The sequence below is a fragment of the Danio rerio genome, chromosome 24, assembly GCF_052040795.2.
Source record: "Danio rerio strain M-AB ecotype USA chromosome 24, GRCz13ab, whole genome shotgun sequence".
Lineage (NCBI taxonomy): Eukaryota > Metazoa > Chordata > Actinopteri > Cypriniformes > Danionidae > Danio > Danio rerio.
In genome coordinates, this window is record NC_141044.1 from 44,565,001 (window position 1) to 44,577,500 (window position 12,500).

Below are 12,500 nucleotides of genomic sequence, written 5' to 3' on the forward strand. Positions count from 1 at the left end.
TTGGTGTAGTGTGTGTTTGCATGCATGTGTGTGCGCACATATGTGATGTGATGTATGTGAGAGCAGTATTAAGCAGTAATTACGTGTGTTATTTGTGAGCATTTTATATATATATATATGTGTGTGTGTGTGTGTGTGTGTGTACCTGCAGCCAGAGTTTATAGTTGAGGTGGTCTTTGGGCTGGCCATTGATGGTGCACTGGAATGTGGCCGTCTGTCGGGCGTTCACCTCCACACCTTTGATGTGCAGGAAATGAGGCGTGTTCACTGATGGACACACACACACACACACACACACACACACACACACACACACAAAATTACATAAATGACTCAGTGAATCAACTGCTAAAAAATCCCTTAAATTAGTCAGTGAATCAGGTTTTCCTGAATCACTCAAGTGACTCAGTGAATCAGTTACTCCTGAATCACCTAAATGACTCCGTGAATAAGCTTTTCCTGGATCATTTAAATGAGTCAGTGAATCAGCTCTTCCAGAATCACTCAAATGACTCAATGATTCAACTCCTAAAGAATCACCTAAATGAGTCAGTGTTTCAGCTCAAATGACTAAGTAAATCAGCTCGAATGACTCAGTGAATCAGCTCCTCCGGAATCAATCAAATGACTCAATGAATCAGCTCTTTTAGACTCTCTCAAATGAGTCAGTGATTCAGCTTCTCTAGAATTACTCAAATAACTCAGTGAATCAGCTCTTTTAGAATCTCTCAAATGACTCAGTGAATCAGCTCCAACAGAAATCAAAATGACTCAGTGAATCAGCTCTTCAAGAATCACTCAAATGAATCGGTGAATCAGCTTTTCCAAAATTACTCAAATAACTCAGTAAATCAGCTCCACCTGAACCATTCAAATGACTCAGTAAATCAGCTTCTTCTGAATCATTTAAATGATTCACCAAATCACCTGAATCATCATCCAGAATCACTCAAATGACTCAGGTTGTGTCCGAAACCGGCTAGTACTCAGTGGGTACTGCATTTGAATGTAATCGTACTACTCGGCCGTTAGAAAGGTGCGTTCTATACAGTTTGAGTGTGAGCAGTATGAATGGAATTCGGACATACTACATCCGCCATTTTGTCATGGTCGCGTGCTCTACCTGCGTCAGTTGCGTCGCTTCATTCCCATTTATGAATTTTCTCGCGGGGCATCATGGGATAGCGCAGCGTGTATGGGATGTGCACTCCGTAAGTCATCCGGGTACTTCTTGCATGCTGATTTTCGAATTTGATGAATTTGGACACACTACTCGGCTCGCATACTGATTTCAGCGTACTGTATTGTTTGGAAGTATGCGGTTTTGGACGCAGCCTCAGAAAATCAGCTCAAATGACTCAGTGAATCATTTGTTTTACTCAGTGAATCATTTGTTTGACTCAGTGAATCATCTCCTCCAGACGTCTTTCACCCTGGAGCTGCAGCGAATCAATCATAAAATGGATCAGACACTTTGCCATCAGGATATTACAGGATCAGGGTTTTGGGTTGAAGGGTACGGAGGAGTGTGTGTGGAGGAGTGTGTGTGGAGGAGTGTGTGTGGAGGAGTGCGTGTGGAAGAGTGTGTATGCAGGAGTGTGTGTGTTTTCCAGACGCAGCACTTAAAGAACAGGAGAGGTCAGAGAAACACATCAGGCTGAGTGAAACTGGCCATCAGGACAGAAACACACGCAAATCACACGAAATCACGACATCAGAAGAAATGAAAGACTTAAAGACTTAAAATGAGAAATCTGCTTTAATTTACTTTAATGCACCACAAAAATGTCCTGAAATGTGGTCAAATTGCTAACCATAAATGTATAAAACTACTACTCACATTAGTTTAAACTGTACTTCTGTATTACAATGAAAAATTAGGTGAAAGTGAAGAAATATGAAATGTAGAGGCATCATAGTAATAACACTAATACTATTACTAGAGTACTACTACTATAAAAACACATTTTATTATTATTATTATTATTATTATTATTATTATTACTGCTATTTCTGTTATTATTATTATTATTAGTTATTATTGTTCTTTATATTACTATAATATTATCTCATTTTATTTTATTATTATTATTATTTATATTACTATATTATCTCATTTTATTATTATTATCATTAGTTATTATTATTCTTTATATGACTATATTTTCTCATTTTATGTTATTATTATTATTATTATTATTACTAGTATTATTATATAATGAGATAATATAACAATAGTTAAAATAATAATAATAATAATAATAATAATAATAACAATGAGTAATATTATAGTAATATAAAGGGAAAATAATAATAATAATAAATACTATTATAATTATTATAATTATTGGTTATTATTTTATATTGAGATAATATAATAGTAATTTAAATAATAATAGTAATAATATTACAAATAATTAGAAATATAATGAGATAATAATATTATTATTATTATTATTATTATTATTATTTTATTATTATTATTATTATTATTATTATTATTATTATTATATAATTATTCTTATTTAGTCTTAATTATTCTTATTCTTAAGTTTATAGTAATAATATATAATATAATATAAATGTTATAATATATAACTACACTATTATATAATATAATATAACTAAATGATAAAATATATAATATAATTACTATTATAATAATTATTATTGGTTATTATTATTATTATTTTATATTGAGATAATATAATAGTAATTTAAATAATAATAATAATAATAATAATAATAATAACAGATAATATAAATAATAATAATAACAATATAAATAACAATAACAACAATAATAATAATAATAATAATAACAGATAATATTATAGTAATATAAATAATAATAATAATAATTAATATTATAATATATTGTTAATTATTATAAAGTGAGAAAGTATATAGTAAATGATTATTATTATTATTATTATTTATATATATAATTTTAAATAATAATAATATGACATAATATAATAGTAACAAAGAATAATAAGTAATAATAATAATAATAATAATAATTATTATTATTATTATTATTATTATATAATGAAAATAACCGTAATATAAAGAACAATAATATAATTATAAATAATAATAAAAATAATAATAATGAGATGCTTCAAAGTTTTTCCAGCCTCTTGTAAAAAGTAAAGAAAGACTGAAGGAACGATGAATAAATGAAAGAATAAAACAGAGGGATGAAGGTCAAACATCCTTCAACATCAGCCAGGCTTCATTTATCAGCTGATGAATCGAGTTATACGCCACATTTACAGACTATTATTAATTAGAGGATCAGGACGCCGTATGACTTCATATCTGTCATCATCATCAGCCCTGTTTATGATGTTTAATAAAGCGCCTGCTTTTGTTTAACAGAACAGACTAATACATTTTGGGGTTATTTAAGTGTTATGATAAGCGAAATTGATCAGATATTAGATGGAAAACATACAAATATTAAACAAATAAATAAAAAACTTAAAAAATAAATATTAAAAAATCTAAAAATATTTAGAATTATGCCAGAAATCGACGTTATTATTACCATCTATACAGCATTTTCAAATCATTTGGATATTATATTTATTTTATATTTTAAAGCGTACACTGACAATTACAATTTACAAACTACAATTACAATGACATTAATTAATTAATCTAAATAAATAATTTTTATTTCTTGTGTAACTTATGTACTTCATTTATTAAAACCTAACTTAAATAATAATATTAACAATAATAATAATAACAACAACAACAACAATTTTAATTAACCTAATTTAAATGAATAAACTATTTCTCGTGCAACTTAAATCAAAATTTATTAAATTTAAACCTAATTTAAATATAAAAATATATCAATTTAAATTCTGTTAAAATTTAAATGACTTTTAAACATGCATACTCAGCATATTTCAGTCATTTTAAAGCCTCAGTTTTAATACAACATCATTAAAACAAGATAAATGAGTTCAGAAACATAAAGGGCAGTGAATGATGACAGAATAAAAGATATTCCGATTACATATTCCTTTAAGAAGTCAGAAATGCTGTTCACAGCTAATTGGATAACATTAACCAGTGTGCATGAAGGGACAAATTACTCAAAATTAAATAAACAAACAAACACAGTTTTAAAAATATGTTTGCATATATTATTATATTTACATCAATAACTAATGAAATAATCAGACCAATAAATACACAATAATTCAATATAAATATTTGCATAATTAAATAATTAAACAAATTAAAATCAAAATCATTTTATCATAATAATTTATAAATGAATTATTTATTTATTAAATTATTTATACATTTACGAATGCTTTTAATAATTACAATGTGCATTTGAAAATGTAGACATTTTAACATGTATTTTTTTTTGAGTAATTTGGGCCTCCACACACACGTTTATTAGCATCAGCTGTAAAGAAAATGAGAAAAAGCCCAAAATAAAATGTGCAACAGTGTGTTTGACTGCGTGTCTGATCATCTTCACACACAGAACAGAGAGGATTGTGGGATTGCAATGTTTGTGAAGCCCTGCAGGACCCTGTGCTTTAATCTGTTTTCAAAGCAAATGCAGGATCTGTGTGTGTGTGTGTGTGTGTGTGTGTGTGTGTGTGTGTGTGTACTCACTGCACTGATGACCCTGGCGAGAGATTCCTTTGACGGCCAGCAGACCCCGATCACCTGACGCCACCACCTCAAACACCAGCTGAAACACACACAAACACACGATCATCAGCAGCAGCTTTAAACAAGAAGGTCGCTGGTTCGAGTCTCGGCTGGGTCAGTTGGTGTTTCTGTGTGAAGTTTGCATGTTCTCCCCGTGTTGGTGTGGGTTTCCTCCGGGTGCTCCAGCTTCCCCCACAGTCCAAGCACATGCGCTATAGGGGAACTGATCAACTACATTGGCCGTAGTGTGTGTGTGTGTGTGTGTGTGTGTGTGTGTGTGAGAATGTGTATGGATGTTTCCCAGTACTGGGTTGCAGCTGGAATGGTCTCCGCTATGTGAAACATATGCTGGAATAGTTGGTGGTTCATTCCGCTGTGGTGACCCCTGATAAATAAAGGACTGAGCTGAAGAGGCATGAATGAATCTGCATATGACTGTAATGAACAGCACGCAACACAATAACAGCAGCATATGTCCAGAGTAATTCAGTGTTCATTTGTGGCACGTCTCCACTCATTACTCACGACTCGAGAAGTTGTAAACGTTGCTGAGGAGAACCTGATTGAGACACTGTCAATGCGGCCTGGACAAAAGAGCAAATGTAATGAATGATTAGCGGACGACAGCGAGCACACGGATCACTTTATTAGGCCAATCTAATTGATTTTCCTTCTGCTGTGGTTTAGCCAACGCTCGCCCGCATCTAATTATACTTTTATGAGATTCTCAATCATTTCAGGAGATGGTAAAATCACCCCCGGCACATCAGCTCACGGAGAGACTCTGTCTGCGTTCACTCACTCATTTCCTGCAGTTTTACCCCTGTATTTTCTGATATAAATGACTGACTTCTTTTGTCATTTTTCTCCACAATTTTGCCATAATATGACTGATTTTGAGATTTTCCCCCCACAATTTTCTGATATTAATGATTTATTTTGAGCATTTTCCTCCAGAATTTTCCAATTTAAATGGCTTATTTATAATAACTTAAGACTTTTGTACCTTTTTTCCTTAAGAGTTATCTTAAGGACTTTGTCATTTTTCCCAAGAAAATTCAGATTTAAATGGTTTATTTTGTGCCATTTTCCACCAGAGATTTCGGATTTAATCAGCTGATTTTGTGCATTTTTCCCTCATAATTTGCTGCTTTAAATGACTATTTTTGTGTCATTCCCTGCAGAATTTCTTGAATTCAAATGATTTATTTTTTGCAATTTTTCCCTCGGATTTTTCATTAAAACATTCAGATAAGTGATTTATGTTGTGCAATTTTCCACCCGAATTTTCCCATTTAAATGGTTGATTTTTTTTTTGCGTTTTTCCCAGAATTTTCTGAACTAAATGACTTTTGTGCCATTTTCTCCATCAGAATGTTCTGATTTAAATGACTGAATTTGTGCTGTTATTCCCCAAATCTTTACTGATATAAATGACTCTTTTTCCACTTTTCCCAATAATTTTCTCATTTAAAGACTTATTTTGTGCATTTTTTGCTCAGAATTGTCTGATTTAAATGACAGATTTTGTAAATTTTGCACAGAATTTTCTGCTATTAATGATTTCTCTTGTGCCATTTTTTCTCCAAGAATTATCAGCTTTAAATTTTTATTTTGTGCCATTTTCGCCATAAATCTTCCCATTTCAATGACAGATTTGGTGGATTTTTTTGCTCTGAATTTTTTTTTTAAAATGGCTGATTTTGTGAACTTTCCCATCAGAATTTTCTTATTTAAAAACTTTTTTGTGCATTTTTACCACATAATTTTCTGCTATTAATTATTTATTTTGTGCCATTTTACTCCCAGAATTATCTGCTTTAAATTGTTTATTTTGTGCCATTTTCTCCAATAATATGCTAATTTAAATGACTGATTTTGTGCATTCTTTTGCTCAGAATGTTCTGGTTTAAATGGCTGATTTTGAGCCTTTTCCACTAGGTTGTTTCTATTTAAAGACTCATTTTGTGCCATTTTTTCCCATTAAATTTTCTGCCTTACATGACTGATTTTGTGCCATTATTTCCCACAGAATTTTCTGATTTTAATGAGTGATTTTGCGCAATTATTCCCACCGAATTCTCTGATTTTAATGACAGATTTTAGCGCTGAATTAACTGACATTAATTATTTATTTTGTGCCATTTTACTCCCAGCAGTTTCTTATTTAATTTACTTAATTTGTGTCCTTTTCCCACCAGAATTATTTGCCTTAAATGGCGGATTTTGTGCATTTTTCCTCAGAATTCTCTGCTTTAAATGGTTAATTTTGTGTGTTTTTTCCCACAATTTTATGATTTAATAACTGATTGTGTAATTTTCACCCCAGATTTTTTTTTTTTTTTTTTTTCCAAGAGTTCGCCCTTAGCTGATGATTGATTATGAAGTGTGTTTGGCATGCTGTCCCAGGAGAGAGCCCTGAGCTTGAGAGATCCTCGAGCCCGGGGCTCCCCCCCATTTCAGGGCAAGAGGGGAGTCTGAGTTCAGGTAGGTCTTAAGAACTCCCCTGCTTGATAATGTTGGAAGTAGATTAATGCTATAAAGTGTCTGTCAATTTAGAGTTGTCAATTTACTTATGTTACATGTTTTTGGTCTGCAGGAGGAAACCGGAGAACCCGGTGAAAACCCACACAAACACAGGGAGAACATGCAAACTCCGCACAGAAATGCCGACTTGGCCAGGTAGAGTCCGAGCCGGTGACATTCTTGCTATGCGGCCGTGGTGCTAACCATTAGGCCTCCGCTAACCATTAGGCCTTCCAGGAAATGGAAGGAGTAAGCTATTAGTGCTTTTCCCTCCAGAATTATCTGCCTTAAATTACTGATTCTGTGCCTTTTCCCCCATAATTTTCCGCTTATTTTGTGCATTTTTCACCCAGAATGTTCAGATTTCACTAACTACTTCAGATTAAATGTTATCTTCCAGAATTTAAAATCTTTGCTTGCGAGTTTTAAAAGTTTGCATTAAAGCTTGCAGAGATTTTAGATCCACCAGCGTAGAAAAGCAGCAGTGAAAGGGAACACTGATGCAGACTGAAGTGTGTTAAATGCTGAAAAAGCCAAGAGATCTGCTTATTTTGAAGGAGGAGATGAGGAGAGGAGCGCAGGTTTCCTCTAATTATGTGCTGTAGAAGTTTTGTAAGTGTGTGACCCTCAGTGACACACGATCAGCAGCGGATGCTAATAACAGCTCTCACACACACACACACATCTGTCCAAACACATTTCTCTGAGCGTCTCTTTTGTTCTGCGTTTATTTCTGAATCATCTCAGTTTGTCGATCACTCTCATCCAGACACGTTAAACACAAAAACACAAGTCCACGTGTTGACCTGGCGCAGCAGCACATCGGGAGGAGTTTATGACGCTATTGTGGACGACAATCCAGCGCAATTACAGCGGCGGCGGCGGCGAGAGCTCCTATTGTGGATATGAAGATACAAACACAAAGCCTGTAATTACAGAATGAGGCGCAGAGTAATTCCTGCAGCAGGTGCTTCATCTTCACACACTCTTAAGATACAGTGCAATTACACAAACCTGCAATTAGCCTAGCATCGCTAATTAGACACAGCGCCGCCGACACCATTGTTAATCTCCCACACTATTAAAAAGTCACAATCACATTTTTCAGCAATTACTCTGCGGGACCACCGAGAGATGGAGACGAGAAGTGTGTGTCGGCAGATGCTGGAGTGGGTGTGAGTGTGTGTGTGTGTCCTGTGAGACTGCTGGACACACACGGTTGAGGAGCGTGTGTGAGCATCATGAAGATCTGTTAGCATGACGACGTTCACTAGATAGACATGATGCTCATGTGGAGACTGAGAGTGCAGTGACAAGAGGACACAGAGAGAGAGAGAGAGAGAGAGAGAGAAAGAGAGAGATTGACACAAAGGCACAAACACAGACACACCCGCACACATGCAGAGACCAACACTTGGAAGCGCGCGCGCACACACGCACACGCACACACGCACGCGCACACACACACACACACACACACACACAGAGAGAGAGAGATGACATGAGAACTATTCAGTGACTCACCTGTTAAAAACACCCTCTGCTTTCTGTACATGTATGGATTTGATTCTTTTGAACCAATTAATTGATTCAATCGATGACTTAGTGAGTCATTAAATTACCAACTCCTGATTTGATTCTTTTGAATTAATTGATTTAATGAAGGATTCAGTGAATCTCTCATAAAAGCAACCACTTCTATTCTTGAATTGATTTGATTCTCTTGAATGAGTTGATTCAATGAATGATTCAGTGACTCCCTCATGAAATAACCCACTTCTGTTCATGGACTGATTTGATTCTTTTGAATGAATTGATTCAATGAATGATTCAGTGAATCTCTAATAAAAGCAACCACTTCGGTTCATGAATTGATTTGATTCTTTTGAATGAATTGATTCAACAAATGATTCAGAGACTCCCTGATAAAAGCACCCACTTCTGTTTATAGACTGATATGATTCTATTGAATTAATTGATTCAACAAATGATTTAGCGACTCCCTCATAGAAACACCCACTTCTGTTTATGAATTTATTTGATTCTATTGCATGAATTGATTCAATGAATGATTCAGTGACTCCCTTATAACAGAACCCACTCCTGTTCATATATTGATTTGATTTTTTTGAAAGAATTCATTCAACAGATGATTCAGTGACTCCCTCATAAATGCACCCACTTCTGTTCATGGACTGATTTGATTCTTTTAAATTAATTGATTCAACAAATGATTCAGTGACTCCCTCATAAAAGCACCCACTTATGTTTACAAACTGATTTGATGCTTTTGAATAAAATGATTTAATATATGATTCAGTGACTCACTCATAAAAGCACTTTTGTTCACAATTTGATTTGAATCTTTTGAATGAATTTATTAAAGAATGATTCAGCGCCTCCCTCATAAAAACACCCACTTATTGTTCATAAATTGATTTGATGCTTTTGAATGAGTTGATTCTTTAAATGATTCAGTGAATCACTGAATCATTCAATGAATCAATTACAGCACATATCAGATTCAGTATTCAGATTTAATATGAAATGAAGCGTATATGACTTATGAAATCAATAAACATATGGAGACTGATGATCAACGGTAAAGGTGACAAACGTTACCTCTTAATCCCAACAGGGAAAACCAGCAACAAAATTAATAAACAATAATCAACAACAATCCTGAATGCATGATGATCTGCAGTCATGGCTTTAGAATCAATAAATGTGCTGATAATGGGGGTCAATGGGGCAAAAACAGTCCCAACTCCAGCAAAGGGGAGTCAGTGTGAACAGTACAGCAGGGTTATAAATGTCTCAGTGTGAGCCGGTTCACCTGGTAGAAGTTTGGCCAGAAGGTGCTGACGGCGAGCTCCACCTGCTGCCAGGTGTGCATTGCGGGTCCGCTGTAGTTCCAGACGGGCTGGCCCAGCGGACTGCTGTTCTCCTTCACGTATATGAGCATCTGTCCCGGGCTGGAGCCCTCGCGGCCCGCGCTCAGCAGCTGGAAGATCACGCAGTGTGTGTCGTTCTCCTTAAACTGAGGCAGAAACAGCTGAGCTTTCTGACCCGAGAAACGGCCTGAGGTGTTGGCCATCAGGAACGCTGACCCTACACACACACACACACAGAAAGAAAACACACCATCAGCTTCAGTCCTGCAGCTCATCTGTGACTCCTTATGTGTGGACATACAGCTGAAGTCACATTTCTTTTATAGTAGTGTCACTATGGCATCATTATTAATCATTTTGTCTGTCACTGTTGGGCATCATTATCATTCATGAACTGTTATCTAACTCAGGGGTTCACAAAGTTTCAGCTCGCGACCCCCAAAATAACAACTGCAGTGACTTGAAACCCCCACTATCATTGTAGGTGGTTATAAACAAACAAACAAAAACACTGCGCACACACACACACACACACACACACCAGTAGGAACTATATAAACAAGCTTAGTGACAACACAAGTGCAACAGTCTAACAACAAGGACTTGACAAGAACCACCCGCCAAATGCAGGTAGATTTCACCTGCGGCTGGTTAGACAGACGACTCCACTAGCCACTATTTTTTCATTTGGCAGAGCTGCTTTGTCTCTAAAGATTAGAATTTTAGTTTAAGACTGTATGTCAGTATGGGCGCAACTGTGATTTTAGAATCGAGAAGCAGCACGATTGAGAAGTCTTCATGAGAGCAAAAGAAAGCAGGTGAATAGCGAATGAGAGGATGATTGGGCGCACGGTGAGACACACCTTCACTCACTGCCTGTGAAAAAAAGCGATGCTCATGCACACAGTCCTGCTACTTTCAAGAGCTCGAGATTTTTTGTAAGCAGCAGCGGTTGCTTTCGCTTTTACCATTCTTCGAACAGATTATTAATGAACGAAACACTTTTTATCGGCTTTCTTTTGCTTACAGTTATTTTGGGTAATGAGGGGTTTAATTATCATCCTTTACAAGAACATTGTTTTAATAGGAGATGAACTCTCAACGTGACTATTGCAGATTGTGATATTGATGCTCAAACAATACATTATTCAGTCTTATTCATTCATTATTATATATATATATATATATATATATATATATATATATATATATATATATATATATACATACATATACACATACATATATTTATGTATACACACATACATACATTCATTCATACGTACATATATATATATATATATATATATATTATAAACTTTATTTGTCTATATAAAATATTCGATAGAAATAATAACTGAAATGTGGAAAAATGTACATATAAACATTTTTTTAAATATAAAGCAATGAAATTAAATTAAAATGCTGTTTATATACAGTTTTACATTATTTTTTAATTTTAAAAATACTATTTAGTTAAAGGATCAAACATAAAACGTATAATTCTATTAGACTGATTGATTCATTGGATTTACACATTTATTTAAGGTCAGTGGCTGCAAACTATTAATATGGGCTGAATTTAAAGAAACAAATGAAATTTAGTAATGCATATCTCCATTTGTTTGCTCAAATCCAGCCCATAGCAATTGTTTGCAGCTTTTTACCTTAAAGAAATGAGTAAACCCTAATGAACTCCTTTTACTCACTGCATCATCATCATCATCATATCATCATCTATTATGGGTTACAGTCTCAGATCTCATCAACAAAACATGCCGTCTCTAAAACTCCCTCATGCCTCAGCCCTTATCACAGCCTTATTCCCATCACACATATGAGTGTGTCAGCATCCACAGGAAGTGACCCCAGAAAGAACAGGAAGTGGAAATCTGACTGCTCATTGTTGGCTGACCCGAGCGCAGACAGACCAAGGTCTCTGGACAAACACATCACTTCCTGTTAGACGACAAACCCTGAACCCGAAGCCGGTGAAGCTCTAGTCAAACACACTGAAGCTGTGAACATGATCTGCTGTGATGAACAACAGCTCAGGACAGGAAGTGCTTTAATACACATGCTAATGAAACACTAGCAGACGGACGCTGAATGTAGACTTTAGCATGTTTAGTGATCATTAACACACATTTACTGCTTATAGAAGATGCAGATCAGGAGTAGAGCTGAGCACATCATCATATAAATCACCTTATACACAACCCCACACAAGACTATCTGAGTTTTAGGAACACAAATAATAACTGCTCTTCTAGTTGCTGATCTGGTGTCAGAAGTGTCTCTATGAAAGGTGAAGGCCTCTAGATTTTGCTGATTTGAGCTCAATAAATCTGATCATGTCTTGATGTTGACTGATTTGATGAGGACAGTGCG

General features: G+C 34.9%; 1 protein-coding gene across 1 annotated transcript in view; it reads right to left on the bottom strand.

Annotated features, from left to right (window-relative positions):
- Positions 1-12,500, bottom strand: part of ptprma (protein tyrosine phosphatase receptor type Ma) — a gene marked incomplete at both ends in the record, with an annotated part of 253,813 nt that overhangs the window by 129,152 nt on the left and 112,161 nt on the right. Inside the window, 3 exon segments of the mRNA NM_001018133.2 lie at positions 146-267; positions 4,651-4,729; positions 10,052-10,326. Coding sequence (NP_001018143.1) covers positions 146-267; positions 4,651-4,729; positions 10,052-10,326 — 476 coding nt within the window.